The following is a 22,066-nucleotide window of genomic DNA, read 5'->3' as shown; positions in this document are numbered from 1 at the left end:
ACGAACTCACAAATAACCTTGGTTGTAAAGTAAGATAACTCTTTTGGGGGTGGCTAAATGCAAACTTTCATATCTGAAGAGAACATCTGGTTAGCTGGTTTTTTTTTGATGCAAGGAGATGTCTCCAATGCAAACCCCGGTGCGAAACCCTGCAGAGCTCCACGCTGACCTACATACATCTTTTCCCAGGTGTGCTGGTAAACATCCTCCCCGGGGAGGGATAATGAGGGAGGCTCCTGGGAAGTGCAGCAATGCGGGGAGGCAGCCAGAGAACAGGACTGACCGGAAGAAATCCTCACCCTCCACCCACTCCCCGGCAGCCTGCGAGGAGCTCCCGCAAAGCTGCTCCCACCGGTCCCATCCGCGCCCGTCGGCTGGTTGATGCAGGTGAGCCCGGGTGAGTCTCCACCGTTTCTTTTTGTACTTGAAATGAGCTTTTATGTTTTCAGGGTTATTTTGCAACCGGTCCTTTCCAGGAGGGCTCGGGGCAGCAGGGACTAAAGACACAAGCACAGGATGAGCTGCCCGGGCTCCCTCCGCCCAGCCCCGAGCGTGGCGGGTGTGGAGACGCGGCACTTTCCTTACCTGCAAGAGCTGATTCATCCAACCCACCAAGTGCCTGAGATGGTTACAGGGAGCTTCGTCCTTTTAATTTAATCAGGGAGTGGGAAAGTGGAGAAATGAAGTGAATTAAGGTGAAAGTCCCAAGTAGCCATGGTGGTGGGCAGCCCAGCTTTCAGTATCCAGCAAAGTGTTTTTTTTTTTTTTACCTCTGGCAAAGAAATTTAGAAAGGCTGAAACTGGGTTGAATTTGTTTTGCGTTATCGGAAGGGAACGCAGGGGTTCTCCTGCAGGCAGAGCTGCCCCTGCCACCTTGCTGTGTCCTCAAGTTTTCCTCCTCTCCAGGACTGGAGACATGTCTAAGCTCATTAAAGCCATCACTGACATGATGGAGAGTTACCAGGGCAATGCCAGGAAGGGGAAGAAGTCTGAGCCGTTCAGCAGAAGTGAGTTCAAGAAGCTGATCCAGCAGGAGTTTGCTCCTGTCAAGGTAACTGTGTGGGCTAGAGGGTGCGAAGAAGGATGGGAGAGGTGCTGGGGTGGTATTTAGGGGTGGTCAGGGGTGCTGAGGGGTCCTGCAACACCGATCCCACATCCAGGGTTGGAATTGGGTCTCTCCAACCTTTGATTTTCCTGGGGTTGAGTATCACGGGCAATTTCCTTGGGTTTGTATTGCAAGGCAGCAAAGCTCCTGTGCACCCTCCCAGTCCCGCTGTCCCCATTTTCCTGCAGGGAAGGGGAGGTCGAGGGTGAGGAAGGAGGTGCCTGGTCCCGCTGTGCCTCCATGTCCTTCCTGGGCAAACCCAGGTGTAATACCACGCTGTGAAGCCTCAGCATTGGACCCTGTGCAGCCTTGGCTGCGTGCTGCGACTATTCTTTTTGTTGCATTGCCCTTGCAATAAGGGGACCCAGCCTTCACTTCACCCCCCTGCCCCTTCGGGAAGGTCTGATGGACTCCTGTCCCCTCAGAGGTCACCCACCAGCAAGTACAGATACATCACCAGCCTGGCGGAGTCGGACACCGAGCCCATGAACAAGAAGGAGAGGGGCTCCGCCAAACCCTGTGTGTACTGAAGGGCTGCTCCCGGGGCACAGAGATGAGGAGGTAAGGGGGAGCTCAGGGAGCACAGCAAGCACGCAAAGCTCCAGGACAGCATTTGCTTTGCCTCGTTAGGCGGGGACAGATCCTTCCTCGGGACCGGTGTCATCCTGGGGTGGTACACGGCTCCCCAGGTCTGCTTCACCCCTTGCGATTGTCCCAGCAAGCCCAATCCGTGAGGGAGGATGGGATGGAGCCAGGAGCTGAGCTCCAGCTCCACGGGGACCCAGCGAGTATTTAATCAGCTCTAATAACTGCAATAAAATTGCACAAGCTTATCAGGCACAAGCTTAGTGCAAGGCAGAGGTATTGCAGGGTGAGCGGTGGGGAAACGGGGGCTGGCAGGGAGGGATGGCAGCCTCAGAAGGGCTTTGGGGCGGTCGCGGGCGAACTCACCCACAGCTTTTCCTCCCTCTCCTGTAACGTCCCTGAATTGCCCCGTGGGTGAAGGACAGAGGCGCCAGCAACATGTGGGCACAGTGTGGTCACCTTTCGGTCTCTCCCTACTCCTCCTGTGCCAGCAACGCCTGCCCTTGCACCGGTGACGGGGGAGACGTGAAGATCGTGCCCTGCTCCACGTATTACCTCCATGAGGCAAAAATAACCCCGTGTCTCTTGTTTTGTTCTGATGCTCATGGGTGTCTCTTTGGGGTGTCCCAATGCTCATGAGTGTCTCTTTGTGGTGTCCCAAAGCTCATGAGTGTCTCTTTGGGGTGTCCCAAAGCTCATGGGTGGATTCTTTGTGGTGTCCCAATGCTCATGGGTGTCTCTTTGGGGTGTCCCAAAGCTCATGAGTGTCTCTTTGTGGTGTCCCGATGCTCATGGGTGTCTCTTCGGGGTGTCCCAATGCCCATGGGTGTCTCTTTGGGGTGCTTTGCTAATGCAGCTTGAAGGTTGGGTGGGTGGGTGGGTGCCAATTTGCTGTTTTCATCTCATAAACACAACGGCAGAGTGACAGCTGACATGTCAACCTCTTCTTCCACGAGTTCCTTTTGTTTTTAATGGGTAGAAAGTGAAAAATCACTAGTCAATAGGGCTGGAATGAGCCATGCAATTAGTTGACTCAGGCTGTACAGTAATAATGAATAAAGAGCGGCAATTCTTCAGGGAAAATGAAAGGTCTGCGGTTGGGAGATCAGCTCTGGCTCATTTGAAGTCAAAGACAAAATTCCCACGGGTTTGGGGGGAGACCAAAAACGCACCTCAACACTTATGAGGATGTTTCGGTCTAATAAATGCAGCTGGGGCACCATGCTGGCTTTCTTTTTCATTAAAAAAAGGGAAGCCCAGCCCTCTTTCTTTTTTTTATTTTATGGAAATCTTTTACCTATGTCACTTTACTACACAGACACGTTTTCAGCAGTAGTTTATTCCTCAGGATCTGGTCCTTCAGCTGCTGCCTGTGTGAACGGGTTCATACATCAGCCGTCTTCACTGTGACGTTTCTGCATTGTTAATATCCCAAAGGAGGTTTTTTGGGGGCTTATTTTTCTCTTTCTTACATAAATGATTGTAATACCCTAAAAAATAAAAGCTGTACGACACGATGCCTGCCTGATTCTCGTGAGCCACCCGGTGATCACCAGTAGCCTCCCTGGGTAGGAGGTTGCTCGGTCGTGGTGGGGAAGACCCAAGGGGACGGGGCAGGAATGCAAAGCCCTGGGAGGCTGGGGGCATTGGGAGCACTCAGGACTGGTGCTGTACCTTGGGTGTAGGGCCCAGGCAGGACACGCTGTGGGATGGTGAGATGTTTTTGTGCCTTCCCCATCATCTGGGACCCATCGGTCCCAGCTGGTGGAGGAGAGCGGAGCTGGTGAGGGCTGAGGGATGATCCACACCAACTGCGGCTGGTCGCTGGAGCATCACGAGGGTTCAAAAAGAAACCAGCTGTGCACAGATGGCATGAGCATGTTTGTTAATGCAGCTGCACCCCTACAGTGTGTACGGAAAATGAGGATGAGGAGTTTAAGGAAACGCCAACACAAGAGAGGTCTTGGGAACTTAAAGCTTTATTGTCTCATGGGCACCTCATGGGGCCAAGGCACAGCCTGGTGCGTCAGGCGGAGGCAGCAGGGAAGCACGAGTGATGCCCCTTCCCCAGGGAGTGATGGGCCTGGAGGGCAGAGGAGAGGGTTTGCAGCCCGGCAGCCCTGGGGCTTGCAAAGCTTTGGGGAGGCCGGAGGGAGCTGGTCCGAGCGCGGCCTTTGCTGCCGGAGCCAGGGCGTGCGGGACGCCCCATCACTTCATCTTCTGCGAGGGCATCTGGTGGATCTGCTGCTGCTGCTGCTGCTGCTGGTGGTGCTGCTGCTGGACTTGGGGCTTCCCGTGGCAGCTGGAGCCACCACCGGAGCTATGACAGCCACCACCACCAGAGCTGTGACAGCCACCACCGCCTCCACCGGAGCTGTGACAGCCACCACCGCCTCCACCGGAGCTGTGACAGCCACCACCACCACCACCGGAGCTGTGACAGCCACCACCGCCACCGGAGCTATGGCAGCCACCACCACCGCTGCTGTGGCAGCCACCACCACGCTGTTGGCTGTGTTGCTGGTCCTTTTCCTGGCGGGAGCACATTGCTGGGTGTTGGGGTGACCTGCGGGGAGAGAGGAGCTGTCAGGAGCTGCTGCATGTCCCACCACCCTGATAGCCCCAGAGCCCTGATCTTGGGGCCCCTGTGCCTGCCCGGTTTGCAATCCCAGCCCCAGCACCGCAGGGGTCTGAGGCAGTGCCCTGTGGCCACCGACGGAGGATTTAATTAGCTGGGTGTAGCAGCACGCTGTGGTCCAACCACAAAACAGGTCCTCACCTCCCTCCATGCATCCCGCTGCCCTGCGAGCAGCCCCACACCCCGGCAGTGGGGTTTGCGTTAAACCCGCGCTCCGCAGCCCAAATGAGTCCCCAACGAAAGAAAATCTACCCGTGCTGCCAGACTTACCCGAGCTTGAGAGGAAAGTGAGAGGATGAAATGAAGATCCCCAGGACAGGAGCAGATTTATAGCGATCTGAGACCCCCTTTTGCCCGGAAATGAGACAGCTCTCTGTCATAGCGATCTATTAATTTAACACCCAATCCCCATCAAACCGCCCTCTGTTTACATCGCTCGCCTGACTCATGCCTGATGGGTATCATTCCTTTTTTATCTGTTTCCTGTGCCACATAAGTATCTAATTGCCAGCCTCACCTGCCCTTAATAGGACAACCCGTGGGTGCCTGGATTTCCAAAGGCTCGTCTGTTTGGGGTTTGTTTTGTTAAATTACATCCAGGCATAATTATAGCCCCATCCCATAAGGCTCTGCTCTCAGAGTCTAATCCCTGCTATTGAGCTGGCACCAGATAAAACCAGAAATAATCCAGGTACAAAGGAATGGAAAGTTGCTCTCTCTTCTCCCTTAGATGCTCAGTCCAAAAGAGTCGCCACAGCCATGGGGACACAAAGTCCTCCTGGGCTTCCTCTACAGAAGTGTCTCAGGTCTTCAGCAGGGGTTTTCTAGCTCCCCTCCTTGACCTAAAGGGTGTGAATTCCCCCCAAAAGGCACCTGAGCTGCCAGAAGATGGTCTTGGGGACTGCTGAAAGCCTTGCAAGCCTTGCTATGTTCACATACATCAGAGCAAGGTCCCTGAGTGCTTCATTGACAAAGAGTAGCTACTTCCATCCTCTTAATGACAAAGATCAGGAAATGAAGGCTGAGGAATTAAAAGAGCCATCTGGTTCTCTTTGGTCCATTGGTCCATCTTCTGGAGCAAAGCTGGAGCTCCGGAGATGGCCCTTCTGCACAGCCCTGTCCTGGTTGAAAAGCTGCCCAGCACTTCATCACCCCACGAAGCACATTGACCTCTAAAGGCCACAGCTCCTTATTTACAGCATAAAGGCAAGAAAAAGTCTGAGACATAGTAGATAGCACTGGGAGCCACGCAAATAGATGTGAAGATCCACCTTGTTGCCAAAGAGGAGGAGGATAGCACCGGGGCTTGGACAGTTTGAGCTGAAAGACAGTCTTTCCCAAGACACACATCAATTAGTGCTATTTCATTATGCTCAGCACCGCTAGTGGCACTGAAATGAGCTCATTCCTACTTCTCCTGGAAGCTGTTGGGTGGCTCCTGACTGGCTTCAGACAAACACCCATAGGCAGGGGGTTGAGCTGGGCCCGGGTTCTCCCTGTGTCCTGCACATGGCCCAGCTTGAGCAGAGGGGGATGTGGTGACATCAGGATGAAACTTCTCCTTGGGCTGCAGGTGTCCCCAGGGCTTGATCGGCTCATGCTGCTCATATCCAAAATCTTGGGTACTTGAACTGTCCCTCATGAGCCTCCCACAGAATCACAGAATCAGTCAGGTTGGAAGAGCCCTCTGGGCTCATCGAGTCCAACCATTGCCCTGACACCACCATGGCAACTAGACCAGGGCACTAAGTGCCATGTCCAGGCTTTTCTTAAACCCCTCCAGAGATGGTGACTCCACCACCCCCCTGGGCAGCCCCTTCCAGTGTCTAATGACCCTTGCTGAGAAGAAATGCTTCCTAATGTCCAACCTGAACCTCCACCTGATGGCGATGGCTGTCTGGCTTATCGAAGGGTGCGCGATGGGGAGGATTGTGAAACTCTCCTCCGGCCTCGCAAACCCGTGGCTCACCCAGCACGAAACGCAGCCGGCATTTACCGTGCTGACTGCCGCTGATGTCATAAAATTCCATACAGAAACCGGTGGCTGCAACTGTAATTAGCAGAGGAACTGGGCAGACACCCACTTAGAGCTGCAGGCAAAATCCATGTGGCTGCTGGAGCAAGTGCGTGCACGCTCCGAAGGGGCTGGTTCCTGCGTGGGCTGAGTGCAACGTCCATGGGGCTTCTTGCTATTGCTGGGTGCATCCCTCCTGCCACCCGAAACAATCACCGGTGCCTGAAGTCTCAAGGACAAATGCATTTTTGTGCATGAGTCTTGTGCAATCTGTGCTTGTCTTTTCCGGAGGATATTAGCAGCAGTCGTGTCTTGCCCAAGTCAGGGGTGATGTTCTGCACAGGAGAGTTTAATGCTGATTTGCTTTTCCAGGTGATGATCTCATTCATTCAATGAGAAAGGATATAGGAGTATTTTCAGAGTAACCAACCGTGTACCGAGTTGCATAATGACTGGTGTTTTTCTTGCAGTCCCCAGCCTCTCAGATGTGTCAGTTCAGCTTTCAGCTAAAAGCAGAAACCACATCAAAATGGAAGCAGAGAAGCCTCTGTCCTTTTTTATTGTGGTTACAGGAAAAAAATAATATCTTTAAACAGTCAAAAACCTGAGAGGCAAAGGAAAGGAACCTCAAAACATACGACTAGTTATCGCTTCTGGGGCTTTCTTGCCACGAGTGGGGTTGGCAGCCAACTGCAAAGCCCCTTCCCTGGCTGTCTCCCTGCCTTTCCAGCAACACCTCAGCCAGGTCCCACCTGCGCAGGGAGATGGATTTGGCTTCTCCCTCTGTCAGCTCTTCCCTTGGCTCTTTGTGTCCCTTAGTCCAGCTCACGGAGGCAGATGTCCGCTGAGTTCATCTGCTGTCGGCACACACATGACAAGCTTCAGAAAACACAAGAAGTAAAGACTTTGGTGAATTTGGTTGCTCTGTTTTATGCAGCAGCATCATTCTCCCTAAAATCCGACGCTAAATGGTCTCCTTGTGCCCATGTGCTGAAGGGCTGGGTGCTTTCTCAGGGGTGCCTTCCCCTGGTTAAGATACACGACCTGCTAGTAACTGTATAGACCATATATCCCTCTACACCCAGCTGCACCCCTATAGTGTGCACGGAAAATAAGGATGAGGAGTTTAAGGAAACACCAACACAAGAGAGGTCTCAGGAACTTAAAGCTTTATTGTCTCATGAGCACCTCATGAGGCCAAGGCACAGCCTGGTGCATCAGGCGGAGGCAGCAGGGAAGCACGAGTGATGCCCCTTCCCCAGGGATTGATGGGCCTGGAGGGCAGAGGAGAGGGTTTGCAGCCGGGCAGTGCCGGGGCTTGCAAAGCTTTGGGGAGGCCGGAGGGAGCTGGTCCGTGCACGGCCTTTGTTGCCGGAGCCAGGGTGTGCAGGACGCCCCATCACTTCATCCTCTGCGAGGGCATCTGGCGGACCTGCTGCTGCTGCTGCTGCTGCTGCTGGCACGGGACTTGGGGCTTCACATGGCAGCTGGAGCCACCGTGGTGGTGGCTGTGACAGCCACCATGACCGTGGTCGTGACAGCCACCATGACCGTGGCCGTGGCAGCCACCACCGCCATGGCTGTGGCAGCCACCATCATCATCGCCGCCGTGACAGCCATGACCGTGGCCGTGGCAGCCACCGCCGTTGTCGTCGTTGTAGCGATCGTCATCCCTGTCGTGGCGGGAGCACATCGTCGTGTTTTGGGGTGATCTGCGGGGAGAGAGGAGCTGTCAGGGGCTGCTGCCTTTCCGTCTTCTGCTCTTCCAGGGAAGAGAAATATGGATGTACATTTACCCAAGCCTTAGCCAGATCCCACAATCGTCTTTAAACCTTGCACCAGCTTCTTATACCACCCACAGGATTGTCCCACCAAAGGTGGTAGGAGCACCCAGAGCAGCTGGGCTTTCCAAAGCGGAGCCACCTCGCTCCCAGAGGGAGGACAGCAACATCCCAGAGCTTCCCTCCAAGCCCAAACCCCTCTGCTCTCTCTCGGTGCTCCCTCCTCACCCCACATCCCTGCTCACAAGCACCCGCAGAGCAAGCCCCAACCCAGCGCAGAGCACAGGGCTCAGTCTGCTCCAAACCCATCCGCCTCCCGGAGAGTTTTGAACCCCAAAGCCCCGCAGAATCACTGCTCTTACCCGAGACGCTCGTGTAGCGAAGGGGCGAGAAGGGAATGAGGCTTTCGGGGACAGAAGCGCTTTTATACCCTCTCTGTGCACCCCATCCGCAAGTAAAGCACCTCCCTGTCACAGAGGTTTACCTCTGCATTTAATTTGTAGATGGTTAATTTTTTTTGCCTCCCCACTCTTCAGGTTGCCTACGTGACTCACCTCACCCGCACTGAGTATCGCCTCGTTATCGTTCGTCTTTCCTGTGCCACAGAAATATTTAATTGCCAGCTCTACCTGTGCTGTGGTCCAACGGGGAAGCAGGGTGGGCGGCCTTGGCTTCCACAGCTTTGCTAGTTTGTGTTTGGCGTTGATCACAGCTGGGGAGCACTTTGGGTTTGGGGGAGGGAATTACATCATATACCTAAATCACACCATCCTTTTGACATGTCTTGAGGTTCCCTAGTCCTGCAAATGCCCATAAACCCAGAGATGTGCCTACAAGCACCAATAATGCCTTTGGCATGGCAGACAACTCATCCTTAGCAGCAATTTGACTGGTACCACTGTTGGCTCGTTTCCTCTTGAAACCAGTTGAAATACGACGGAGTTGTGAAGAGAGAGAAAAGACAGCCCCTATAAAAATTTTATCGGTCAAAAGTTTTCTGCTGTTGGGAGAAGGACCAAAAGCAGCTGGGATTCTTATTTTTGGAAGAGGGAAGACCTGCCTAGGTAGTGATCCAGGATTAGGGAGGTCCACAATTATGTGGTTAACGGTTAGCCCGTGAGTAATGCTGGAGTAGCAGCGCCAGTGGTTTTTTTTCCAGGTTGTGATTGGCTTTGGTGCTGCCACGCGGAGGAGAAGGGCTCCCATGGGTGCTGCCTTGGTGATGCACGGTGGCCTGGGGTGGCTGCCACGTTGCAGGGAGCTGGCAGACCCCAGGGACTTTCTCCAAACTTGTAGGAACATCTTTTTTGGAGTAATTTTCCCTGCTCCCTAATTAGCTTGTAATTGGCCAACAAATCTGAGTATTATTTGGATGAATGCACGGACCCACACGAGCCTTCTGGCCGGGCCAGGTGCCACGTTTGCAGTGAGAGCTAATTACAAGCAACGATTTGAGATCCTCCCTGTACCTTTCCTGTACCTCTGCTGCATGGGCTGGGAAGCGCTTGGGACCATGGATCTTGTTTTGCCCTTTTCTGCCACTACTTCCTGAAGACACTTCAGTAATTAAACAGGCAGCAAATGAAAGTCTAAAATCAGTACTGCTGGCTGCAATAGGGAACTGCTGTGATTTTGTCAGTGCAAAAGTGCTTGGAAAACATGGGCTGAAAAGTATTTTACTTGCCTGCAGAGATGCTCGAGCGTTTGGCATTTTGGGTCCACCTCTCCTGCCTTTTATTTTTTGTTCTCCATGCTGGTTAAGTTTTTATGCTATTCTCAGATGCTGACAGTGAGATGGAGGCTTAGCCCCCTCCTGCCTTTACTAATCCTGTTTGAGAGACCCGGCATCCTTCGGAAAGCAGCTGGAAAACTAACCAAGCTGCCAGGCACCGAGCTGCCTCCCCAGCCTCTTGTGAGCTCCTGCTTTGAACGCAGGTGCCCCAACCTTCGTTAAGGCACTGCAAGTCCTGAGCGGTTCCCACAACCCCAAAAACCTCTGGCACGTTTGCTGTTCCCAAAACACAGAGGATTTTGGACAAGGCAGGGTTAACGAATCAGGTACGCAACGTCAATGCTTCATTTGTATTCCTTAATTGCTATTATGAACCAGAACAGTGTCAGGGCAAAGTGTACCCAGGTTTGATCACTTCTGTTTGATTGTGTTTTGTTCTGGCGTCAGAAGAAATGTGGTAAATACCCTCTGTGAAAAAAGACTCAAAGTCATTTTTGGCTCTCAATATCACGCTGTATTCGGTTCTTCATGTTTAAATTGTTCTGAGTTTGTTAAAGATCAGCAGCAGGGAAGCAGCAGTCCTGGGCACCTCTAGATTTTGTGGCTGTCCACCTTAACATGCCTTGAAAATGGGGTTTGCAATGGAGGCTTAAGGCAAAGGCCAGACTCACACAACGAGCTTTTTCAAACGATTCCTGCACCGAAGGCAGGCAGCCTGTTCAGGGAGGCAGCTGCTGTCTGCACCCTTTTCAGCAATGCCAGATATTTCTGATCATCGTGACACCCTCAGGAGTAATCTTATCATCAGGGCAACATCCATTTAATGAATGGTAATATCAGACCAATAAGTTACACAATTCACTTTAATTACAAGCTGAGAAGAAATTTATCGGCTCATTGTGTAACGCTAACGTCTTGCAACGCCCCTGGCTTGACCCAGGGCTCTTGAAGTTTCTAGAAAGGCTTGCTGGGGGGGTGTGTCACAAGCATGTGGAGGTACCTGCCCCAAGGATGGCACCAGATGGAAAAAAAAAGGGGTTTCTGCCCCATCACGGCTGCCTTTGCCTATAGGATGTTTTCTGCCCCACAGTTGTGCCCATAGCCGGCCCCAAGGGCTTGTGCCATGCAGCCCGGGGGGTCTTGGTGGGGGGTTTTGAACACAAAACTCTCATGAACTGTGAATTGTAATGGTTTTTGTGTAGTCACAGACTGATATAGAGAAAACCACGCCAATGTGAATGTACACAGTTTATTTTAGCACCCACAGATAAGCTCACCAGAGGTACAGGACTTTGCAGGGGAGGGAGAGGAGGCATTTGCTTTGAAGATTGCTAGGAGACATGCAAAGCTTTCTGAACCCAGCACAAGATCAAGGACACGCATGTGTATCACATGCAGATAATGTCCTGATCACTTCATCTTTGAGGATACTTGACAAATTTGCTGCTGGCAATCCTGTGGCTTTCCATGGCAGTGTCCCCCACTGCTCCCATGGCATCCAGATCCACCGCTGCTCCCGTGGCATCCAGATCCACCACTGCTCCCGTGGCATCCGGATCCTCTGCTCCCATGGCAACCAGATCCACCACTGCTCCTGTGGCACCCAGATCCACCACCGGCCCCGTGGCACCCAGATCCACCACTGCTCCTGTGGCACCCAGATCCACCACTGGCCCCATGGCACCCAGATCCACCACTGCTCCTGTGGCACCCAGATCCACCACTGGCCCCATGGCACCCAGATCCACCGCTGCTCCCGTGGCACCCTTCACTGCTGTGGCATGAGGATCGTTCTTGCTGGTGGCACTGGTCTTTGTCCTGGCGGGAGCACATCTTTGCAGACCTGCTGGAAAGACTGTTATCTCTGAGTGGGTGCAAAGGCAAGAGACACTGTGACGTCTGTCAGCTCACAGGAATAGATGTCTGGTTAGATGGGATTATATATCAAGAATAAATTCTCATCATCAGCCAAGTTCTTGAAAAAAAGAGAAAAATGAGCAATGCACGTTTGCCCGTGGCAGTCCCTGACCTGTGCAGAGGACTCTGGGCTCTCTTCCTTTGAGCAAGTCTTTCCTTTCTCTGCTCTGCTTAGCAAATATATAAGATAGAAGTTAAAGCACTTAGTGATTAGTGAGAAGTGGTGGTCAGAGTCCAGAGCTAGACCTGAAGAGTCCTGTCCTCAGCCATCTGAACCAGTAAGTTTTAAGTTTTCCTAGTTGCTTTCTATTATTTACGCATAGACACGGATGGAGGAGACAACGTAGGCAGAAGAACAGAGCAACTGTGAGCAGAGACAGTCACAGAGATGAGACGTGTAAGAGAAGTGGTGAAGACCTCAGGATGAGGACAAAGCTCGTGATCGCTAAAAGTGCTGAAGTTTGATCAAGCTGGACTTACCCCGTTCAGCAGGAATTCGAGAGGAGACGTGAAGCTGAGACAATGAGGAGACACGATGTGCAAGATCTTTTATAGGGCGCCCAGTGTTTTTCCTCCGGAAACAAGAGGAGGCCCCACCGGAGGGACTTGATTGTTCACCACCTTGAGCACTTTGCTAATTGGAGAGTTTTTACACTGCTGTTTTGACTCATGGTATTATGAGCAGATCAATATCCCGCCTCTGGTTCTTCTCGTTACTCCATAAAAATGTTAATTGCCCACCACGCCTGGTGTGGTTCACGTGCAGGGATAGAGAGGTTTCTGGATGGTCTTGTTGCCTTTGACTAAAGCATTTAGCTGCAAATGCAAAGCAGACATGAGCCCAAGTCCACAATGCAAAACTGTTAGCGGATGGGAATGTGGGATATTGAGGTGGGCTGGTGGACCAGGCTGCAAAGGGATCCAGAAAATAAAGAGGTTTGAAAGAGGGCAAACAAGGCCATGGTGGCGTGTAACAAAAATGAGTGCGTTTGGGCAGCTTGGGAAAAAAATCTAGGTTGTGAGTGGGCGAAGGAGACAAAGGGAATTAAGGATGCAGGTATGAGTACATGGGGTGACAGAAGGTGAGCACAGAGCCCGGGGCTGGTCTATGTGGGGGATGCGCTGAAAACAAGGGGTGTGAGCGTCCTCTGCCAAGCCCCAGGGGCCAGCATTGGCCATCTGCCACTGCCGGGGCGATGGGGCTTGGCCCTGGTGGGTTATAAAAGGAGTCGAGTCGTCTCTGGGCTTTAAAGCTGTCACTGAGGTTTGGGGTTTAGAAGTGGGAGATGGCGATGCGAGACTTTGAAGCAAACTCCTGCTGGACATGTCCAGTTGGAACGATGTGGGTGGGCAAACACAGGTGGTGGGACATGGCCAGGGAGTAACATCAAAGAGAAACCTATTTCTGAGTAAAAGAGCAAAGCAGCACTAAAAGGAGTGTTGCAATATTTCAAGTCAGTCCTTTATTTGCTCAAAGAGAGGCTTTCAACCCAAAGAGAAGGAATTTAAAACGCCATAGGATACAGAGAGCAGCCAGGAGGCTTGGAAGGACAAAAGGTCTCCAACAGTGTCCCATTCCCATGATACTTGTTCCGAATATCTGCTATTGGTTACCTTTGATTGGAGAAAAAAGTAGGGAGGAAAGTGTTATGACTCTTTGAGCTCTTTCTTCCCTCTGGGTCTCTGTCCTCACGTGTACATTGGGGAGGGCATCGGGATCCGCGTCTCCGTTGGTTTAGCACTCTGCTTTGGGGAGAAAAGTGTCTTTCCGCCTGCAGAGCGCACCAGGCCTGATCTCCTCCAGGACTCTAGAGGCCACTGTAATATTAATAATAGCACAGATGGAATTAAAATAAAATATGGAGTCAAGGAGATTGATTGCTAACCAATGGAGCTGAACCACTTGCACGAATTGATACATGAGGAAATCAGAACCTGTCTGTGGATATTTCACAAACGTCAGAAGAACAAAAATTCTTGTGAAATTATTATTCACGATTCACTAATTACACCCCAGATCACGTGGATGGTGACAAACATGTTTATCATTTCTCTCGGCGATAGACACATCCACCTGAGCATGGCCTGGTGGGGAGGATGCTCATGTGCACTGGAGACATGGACTCATGCTCAAGACAGGACCATACTGACCATACAGCTTGTCTCTGAGCCCCACGTGTCTTCTGCAAAGCTCCCTGTCTTTGAGATACGCTTCCCTGTGTCCCTTGATACTGTTCTGAGTGAATGTCAGTTTTTTTCTTTGGGTGATTTGTTGGTTTTATGGAAGGAATTGCCTTTGTAGTTGTCCTAATGCAAGACTAAGGAGATAGCTTCTTCCCCAATTTGGATCATGGTTTCTGGGTGGCTTATACATGGTCATGATTCTTCCATATGTCAGTTACTGGTTTTCTGTTTCTGAAGGAGATAAATGGAGCACAGAAAAAAACCCCAAGATCTTAGAAGGATCTGGGGGACACTCCAGGTACAAGTTCAAACCTCCAAATCCTTGAGAGGTGATTTAAACACAAAGATCGCTCTTTTGCTTTGGACAGGGGTTGTTTGGCGAAATCCCTCTCGTTAGAGGTGAGACAAATCTATGCCAAAATAGCTTAAGCAGAACAACTCGTGCCCTGGGGCGTGGGAAGCAGGAGCTGGCCTCCAGAGGTCTCCTCCAGCCCTCTCTTCCGCAGCCCAACAAGCTCCAGAAGGGATTTGAAAGTGGATTTGGATGCCTTTGCCATTGCCCAGTCCTTCGCTGTGGTAGTTTTGCTGGCACTTCTCTTGCCACAGAGGTCCCTGAGGCTTGCACAAGTGGTGTTGCATGCACTGGGGTAGCTGAGCCATTGCAGTCCACTGCGCAGCCCGTGGGGTGGGCACTGGGGCTCCCCAGGGCCGGGCCAGCCCACCGAGCCGTGCTTGGGATGGGACTGTGTGCTCTGCAATGCACGTTGGCATCAGCCTCTGCACATGTGCAAGGAAGAGGTTGGCGAGGAAGGCTTGCTGAGCATGTCCTCCAGCCCAGAAAGGGGCACCCTGCACCTGTTTTATTTCTTTTCTTTATCCAGATCATGCTGCAGGAGAAATCTCCACCATTAACGTTGTGAAGTGGCTGATTCTGCGATGTGTCACATCCTGTAGGCTGGGCCAGGCGGGATACTGGGAGATGGAGATGATGGAGGCTCTCGCCTGGGCTGGGTGAGGTGTGAGGAGCCACCTGGGACATGATGCTGTGAGTCACTGACTCCAGATCCCTGCTTTACTCCAACAATCCTCCCAGGTGATTCCCTTCTAACCCTACCAGGCCATATCTTACAAGGAGTTTGGGGCCTTTCGCTCTGTTAGAGACAGCGGGTCCAGCCAAGTGCCTCCCTGATGTCTACAAACCCATTCCTAGTTTCCATTTGACATGCATTGCTGGCCAGATGATCCCCATTTCTTCTTGGGCCAAAGTCTTCAGCTCTGAGAGATCTCCCGCCTCCCTGTTTTTTTCCAACATCTCTCAGCCGTCAGAGTGGCACTGAGCGTCACTGAGCACCGGCTGCTGAAGACACGTAGGTCCTGCAGGAGCTGCCTCCCTTGGGGTGAGACAAGACCTGTCATGCTTGGGATCTCTGAAGGTCTAATGGACCATGGACCAGAGCACTTATCTTCTACCAGCTCTGGCATCCCCTCATGCTCTGCACTAGCTGTGCCATTCCTATTCCTGAATCCTCTTCCTGACTTTTTTCCCAGGGCTTATTTTGGAGGCTTCTGATACATGTCAAATTGCACCCGTTGCCTCATCAGTGAACGAAATGGTGTGCCAAGCAGACCTTCTCATTTTTACCTCTCTGATGAAGTGTGTGCATTTTTTTTACATTAGTATATTAGTATTTAATTGCTGGGTTGCATAAAGAGACTGTGATGAAAACTGTTAGTTCCTTCTCAGTAAGGAAGTTGTCTGGAGCAGAAATAACAAGACACCAGGTTGAATCAACCAGGAACCTCGATGTGAGGGTGAACGGGGATGCTGCAAACACCAGCTCTGGCCACAAGAAGGAACAGAAGCAATTCAAAGGGAAGAAGTGGAAAACACACTGATGCAAGGGGGTTATGAACCATAATTTTTTATTGCCTCCACGTCTGCTGTGAAATAAGGAGGTGAAGAGCAGTTAGTATTTCACAGAGACAGTGGGTTACACCTTCAAAGCACATTACAAGCAAAAGGACAGGAAGAGTGGAGCTCCATGAGCAACACAGGACATGCTGACCATCAAGGCAACGTTGCAAGAGTGAGAAGTTTCTCTCATTCATCCTCACTCCCCATGTCCTCTATTTTATCTTCCGGGCTGGCACTTTGCAGACCTGCTTTTGCTGCTGCCTTGGGATGGCCTTTGCCACGGGTACGTAGCCTTGCTTCACCGGAGGGGGACAAGTCTGCACCGGGCAGCACTGCTGCGGGATGCGCTGCGTTGGCTTGCTGTAGCTCGGCTTCCCCCCCTGGTACCCTGATCCATGGCACGTCTCAGAGCAGACCGACCTCCCGTAGCTGTGGCATCCCCCTGATGACTCATAGCTGTACGTGGGTCTCCTGACACAGCTCGAACCACCTCCCTGGCACGAATCTGAGGACCCGTGGCATCTCTCGGAGCAGACCGACCTCCCGTAGCTGTTGCATCCCCCCGATGACCCATAGCTGTACGTGGGCCTCCTGACACAGCTCGAGCCTCCGCCTCCATGGCACGAATCAGCCACAGCATAGCCATGGCATCGCTCGGAGCAGACTGGCTGCCGGTAGCCGTAGTGCCGGTAGTTGTGCCCTCTCATGCCTTCAACACCTTCGCCGTCGCACCCTGAGGAGCAGGTGTTGTAGCCGTAGCGGAAGGGTGTGCGCCGGGTGTCCAGCCAGGACCCTGAGGGGTCGTACCAGGTTGAGTTCAAGTTGAAGTATGATTCTCTTCCAGAAGAGTAGATCATGTTTGAATTGTAGGGAAAAACCTGAAAAACACATGGCCAGATAGACTTGCGTTTCCATCTCCTCTCTTTTCATTCAATTTCCCGTAAAGCTGCTTTACTGAGCCAGTCATAGGTCAACCTGGCTTATCCTGAAAGCCTGGTTCTAAAGGAAATTCTTGCAGTTGCCCAATACTGCTCAGATTATGTCCAAACCCTCTTTCTGACCTTACCCTTGATTTTTTTCCCCTCCAAGAACAGAAACAACCATAAGACACTGCAGCACATAGTGACGTTGCTGTAGATCCCATACCCAAGCCCCCCAATAGCTTCTTTCTTGGCTTAGCCCACCATCTTCTAGCCCTTGTGTGTAGAGCATGGTCTGAAGGACAATGCAAGTGTGCCACATCTGTGACCTCCTGAAGCCAGACACCCATCCAAAAATGAACCCGGCTGCTCCAGGATGTGTCTTACCCAATCCACGAGGGAAGGCAGATGCTGACCAGGAGAGCAGATTGTGAGAGGCAAAGGGACGGAGGCCTTTTATACGGTTGCAATTCTTCCCCTCGTAAATGAAACACGTTGCAGGAACGAGGACTAATGATTTATTGACAAGACACCTCCTCCATTTGGATGCTGTTCCCAGCGCTTGGCATGTTCTGCTTGACTCACGATTCCTGATAAGCATCTCTTAATTACAATGCAGTTACCTAAAGGACATAGAGGACTCACATCGTTTAAGCCACACATTGGCTGTGTGAGGCGGGTAATAACGTACTTATTCACCATGTCCAGAGGACCGTGACACTGAGCGGAGGCTGACGGGTGACCTATGAGTCAGGAGCTGTGATGTCCACGGTGCTAATGTCCTGGCCTTCCCCTTCTGCTGCCCGTGAGGAGCATTTCCATGTGCCTGAAGCACAAACAGGTGATTGGGAAGAGCCAGCTCAGAGTCACCAAAAGCAAATCGTGCTGATGGCTTTTGGTGATGAAGAGGCTGGCTCTGTGGATGGTGGCGTGCAATTGATGGTGCTGCCTCAGCTTTTGCAAGGCTTTTGGCACAGTCTCCCACGGCAGCCTCGTAGTTAAACTGGTGGAGGTATGGACTGGATGGGTAAACTACATGGTGGGTGAAAAACCAGCTGATACTGGTGCTGGTGCTGGTGCTGTTTAACATGTTCACTAGTGCCCTGGATAAGGGGGTGGACTTGGCAAATCTACAGGTGGCACCGAATTGGGATGAGAGGCTGAAACCGCTGGACGATGGGACCTGGGCAGGCTGGAGAAATGGTCCTGTGGCTGGGATGGACTAACTGGGATGGAAGGGCTGGGGAAAAGCAGCTCAGAAGGAAAGATGGACCAATGCTGACCTGGAAGTACTGGTGCGAGGGCTAAGCTGGCCCTTGGTCTGTGGGCTCTGAGTCAGCCCTCCGGGCACCGTGCCAGGACAGTACCTGGGAACTGGCTTCAGTGAGAAGAGGCTGGGAAGGAAATAGCTAATAAAATAAGGGATTTCTGAAGTTAAAAGTCATATGTAAGTGGGTTTTTGTTTGGTCAAAATTAGACATGAGAAAAGTAAATTGTTGTGGTTTTCTGCGTTAAGAGAATAAGAATGAATTTCTTTTTTTTCTTTCTGGTTTTCCTTGGTGGCTGCTAGCGGCTGTGAGGACACCCTGGGGCTATGCTTAGGCAATACAAAGAAACGACGATATATTTTTTTAATACACCCAGTGGAAGGCTTTTCTGGCAAAGGGAGAGAGAAACATCACGTTAAGAGTGTGCCTGGGAGAGCCGGGCAGCGCGGAGCTGCGGGGGAAGAACCTGGCCTGCATCTCCCTGCACGGAGTGAAAGGCATTCCTGGCACGCACGGGCACACCTCACGTGCTGGGGCAAGCGCTTATTATCATGATTAACATTTATATGATGGATGCCCTCCCGGTGCAGCATTACTATCTAGTTAATGAAGGTGATGGCACACGTTACAGAACAAACTGTACCTAGATCACTTGCTGATGGACCATAGTGAAGTCCATTTGTTGGTCCCACGGTGGGTAACCACAGCAGAGAGGGTTTTCCAGCACTCAGATAGAGCTCAGCCTGGTGAAACTGCTACAGCCAGAGCTGAAATCCTCATGTGTGAACTCTAATTTTGATTTTAAATTTACGAGTTTCCTTGTGAGAGTTGTAATGACTTTTAACATCTTCTCATTGCAATGTTGGTGATATTTTTTGGAGGTAAAAAAAAAGGAATCAAGTGTCAACTAAATTTTTTCAACTTTATTTTTGAATACACAGGAAGAAAATAAAATTGCAGGAGTCCCTGATGCTCCTGCAGTCACAGCGTGTACTTTTTCCCCAGTACAGTCCTGTCTCTGTTTTCAAACCACCCTGAAATCACAGTCCGCTGGACCCATAGGAGAAGGTGAATCCACAACAGGCTGTTTCCCCGTCCTTTCTCAGGCTCTTTCCGTTCAGATTCTCCATCCCCACGCTGCTCACCTCCTCAGAAGAGAGGAGAAATGGCTGCTCTAACCCTGAGGAAGAGCAAAGTGGAGTTTGGGTGATCAAAGCCTGTTCCCTGCCAGGGGAGGACCCTGGGAACTCAAAGTGTCAGTGCTGGGGTCAAGCAGGGGACTGCGGACCCTGGATCCGTGCAAAGAGCAGCAATGAGCCATCAGCCACGGTGGAGTTGCACCGTGCCGAAAGCGGAGGTGGGAGCATCGTCGGTTTGGACGAGGAGCAAAGCATCCCCCGCGCTGAGCAGCATCCGGAGGAGGGGTCCCGGTGCCTTGCTGGCCCCGTGCTCATTTCTTCTGCAGACAAGGTGGCAAGAGAGGGACCTGCTTTTGCTGGTGCTGGCTGGGATGTGGTGGCAGGGGTATGGCGGCCGGGCGGCAATGCTGGATGGGTGGGCGGCAGCAGTGCTGGACGGGTGGGCGGCAGCAGTGCTGGACGGGTGGGCGGCAGCAGTGCTGGATGGGTGGGCGGCAGTACGGGATGCACGGAGAGTGACGCTGCAGTGGCGGGGGATGCAGTATGATGGGGGGACAGGCATCCTCCACGGGGCACTGCTCCACTCGCCGCTGGGGCTTGCCGCAGCAAGGTGGCTCCTGGCAGCACAGGGGTGGCCGGTACTGCTGCAGCGGCCGGCGGTGGATTTTCACGGGTGGGGGGCAGACGGGCTGCACGTGGCTCACCTCCACCCGCCGCCGGGGCTTGCCGGGATCGCAGCTTTGCTGTGGTGGGCAGCAGCTCCGGGGTGGGCACGGCTCCATGGGCTGGCAGCCTTGCGGCTCGCTCTGGCAGGACCCCTCAACGTCGCGGCTGAGGCTGCCGGGGTCGTGGCAAGGGGTCAGGTCCGTGGTGCCCACAGAGTTTTCGTGGCAGCACCCCGTGGAACCGTGCCACGTCCAGCCCTTCTCGCCGCAGACCGAGCCGTCGTGGCACAAGTCCTGGCCGCCGTCGCCTTTTTGGTAGTGCATCTGGTGGCAGAGATGGCCAAACCCTCGGGGATAAACAGTCTGGGAAAAAGAAAAAAAAACCACCGACTTCTTTTTTTTTTGCTGTTTCTATGAAAATAAATGAGGAATCTGAGACAGCTGAGAGAATCCAACTCACTCTGCGACCGGTGACGGATGGGCTGGGCAGGGAGGCTGCGTCCTGAGGACAGCGCTGTGGCCAAAAGCTTTTATATGCGGCTGCGCTCTCTTGGCAGTGAGGCATGCCATGGGAATTAATAGCTGAGCAGTGAGTGCCACTTCTGTCTGTATATTTTTTCTGGCACTTGCTATTGGATTAATCAGCTGCAATTAGCATCTCCCTTGATGTAATGTCAGCTTAGACCTTTGCATATGCAGTGGCCATTATCTAATTAGTTCTCACATCGTATATACGCTGTTACCTAATGGGAGTCAGATGGGATCCTGGGATAAGGATACCTGGAATGCCGTGATGCTGAGTGATGTGCCCAAAAGCAGTGTGTCGTGGCAGTGGGAAAACCACAAAAAGGCCCTGGAGCCCTGGTGTCCTGTCCCATGTCCTGGCACCCAACGACTCACGCCTTGAAACATGGTGTCGGTGCAGAGGTACGCAAATGGCAAGGGTTTTTCATGGGGCTGAAAGAAAGCAGAAAAAAATCTCTCATGTAAAACAAACAAGCTTCCTGCCAAAATAAAGGAAAAATTGGAAAACCAGTGAAATTCTATTTTCAATAAGAAGTGATTGATTTTTCAACTCTCTTTCAGCTTAACAACATCCTGATCAACCTAAACCAGGAAACACTGTGTCCGTGTTGTGGGTTTCTCCCTGAGCTGCTCTCGGGGTGTTTTACCCACAATGGAAACCCAGCCTGACGCTCAGCAGACGTGAGATGGTTTTTCTTCCTCTTCATGCTCCCCTCCACTGCACTGTGGAAGTGCCCCGTGATAGAACAAGGGCTACACTCTGTTATCATTTCTACTTGAATATAATTAGAAGTGGGAAAACCCCTTTTTATTATGCTAACTTTGTGAAACTGTGATTTTATTTTGTAAAGCCGGGCTCCAAGTGGCTTTTTGATTATTAATTATAAAAACTTCTGAATTTTGGATTAGCAAGATTCAGAAAAAATATAATTCAAAACTTATATTTTAATGTTTCTGTTCTTTAAAATCAGATATCAGGTTTTAATTAACAACATTTTCCTGGTGCAATAACCTTTCTTCATGCAGTATGCTAGCACTGAGGTTGCAGAAGGCATTTAAAGAAGACAGAGAGTGCAGTTAGCTCTTTGAAAACTGCTATTTTTGCCAAGTGAACCCATCGTCTGACACCAACAATGTTATCAATAAATAGGGATTCTTTTTTATCTTCCATAAGCTTCTGTCTGAAAAATCTTTGGCTTTTGATTTGTTAGTGGGAAGTTGAAATCCTCTGTAAGAAAACACGGGAGGTTTTCCAGCTGGTTTTGAAAATGGACCTGGTTTGTCAGAGAAGGTGTGTGGTACCTGACTATGATGCTCATCACCTTCCAGAGCACAGAGAAACCTCACAGCAGGAGAAGTGGTGAGGGAGTCAAGGGCACCGTGACGAACGGCAGATGTTGTTGCCTTGTGTGTACTAGGGATGACTGGAAGAGGTTGAGCTCTGAGTACAGGATCCCTACGGGCACCAGCACGCCGGGGCGCAGGGGTGCCCTGCGTCAGGCCGTGGGTGGGATGTACATCGCCCCATTTAAATGAATTAATTCCCTGCCAAGTGAGGAGCACCTCGGTCAAGTGAGGGGGTACAACACCAAAAGCCCTTTTATGCACCACAAATCTGGAACGAGGACACGGCAGAGGAGTGCTGACCTCATGAACTAATGATTTCAGGCTTTGTCAA

General features: G+C 51.7%; 4 protein-coding genes across 4 annotated transcripts; all 4 read right to left on the bottom strand.

The window, feature by feature from the left end:
- Positions 1-3,898: 3,898 nt before the first annotated feature.
- Positions 3,899-4,237, bottom strand: LOC137671054 (loricrin-like). Its single transcript, XM_068414285.1, has one exon. It carries the CDS (start codon positions 4,235-4,237, stop codon positions 3,899-3,901), a length of 339 nt encoding a protein of 112 aa, XP_068270386.1.
- A 7,028-nt stretch (positions 4,238-11,265) lies between these two features.
- LOC137671623 (loricrin-like) lies at positions 11,266-11,688 on the bottom strand. Its single transcript, XM_068415248.1, has 2 exons — positions 11,567-11,688; positions 11,266-11,497 (listed from the first exon to the last, which is right to left on the bottom strand). The coding sequence occupies exons 1-2, from the start codon at positions 11,686-11,688 to the stop codon at positions 11,266-11,268; spliced, it is 354 nt and encodes a 117-aa protein (XP_068271349.1).
- A 4,395-nt stretch (positions 11,689-16,083) lies between these two features.
- Positions 16,084-16,728, bottom strand: LOC137671043 (uncharacterized). The gene has a single exon (XM_068414258.1). It carries the CDS (start codon positions 16,726-16,728, stop codon positions 16,084-16,086), a length of 645 nt encoding a protein of 214 aa, XP_068270359.1.
- Positions 16,729-19,509: 2,781 nt separating this feature from the next.
- LOC137671101 (cornifin-A-like) lies at positions 19,510-20,187 on the bottom strand. The gene has a single exon (XM_068414386.1). It carries the CDS (start codon positions 20,185-20,187, stop codon positions 19,510-19,512), a length of 678 nt encoding a protein of 225 aa, XP_068270487.1.
- Between the last annotated feature and the right edge of the window lie 1,879 nt (positions 20,188-22,066).

This window comes from Nyctibius grandis, chromosome 17 (assembly GCF_013368605.1).
Source record: "Nyctibius grandis isolate bNycGra1 chromosome 17, bNycGra1.pri, whole genome shotgun sequence".
In the NCBI taxonomy this organism is placed as follows: Eukaryota; Metazoa; Chordata; class Aves; order Nyctibiiformes; family Nyctibiidae; genus Nyctibius; species Nyctibius grandis.
This window is presented reverse-complemented; position numbering and strand designations above follow the sequence as displayed.

Coding starts and splice junctions, on each gene's coding strand:
- LOC137671101 (XM_068414386.1), bottom strand. CDS start 20,187: ATGCACTACCAAAAAGGCGACGGCGGCCAGGACTTGTGCCACGACGGC.
- LOC137671623 (XM_068415248.1), bottom strand. CDS start 11,688: ATGTGCTCCCGCCAGGACAAAGACCAGTGCCACCAGCAAGAACGATCC. Junction 11,498..11,566: donor GGGGCCAGTGGTGGATCTGG/GTGCCACAGGAG, acceptor CCACAGGAGCAG/TGGTGGATCTGGGTGCCACG.
- LOC137671054 (XM_068414285.1), bottom strand. CDS start 4,237: ATGTGCTCCCGCCAGGAAAAGGACCAGCAACACAGCCAACAGCGTGGT.
- LOC137671043 (XM_068414258.1), bottom strand. CDS start 16,728: ATGATCTACTCTTCTGGAAGAGAATCATACTTCAACTTGAACTCAACC.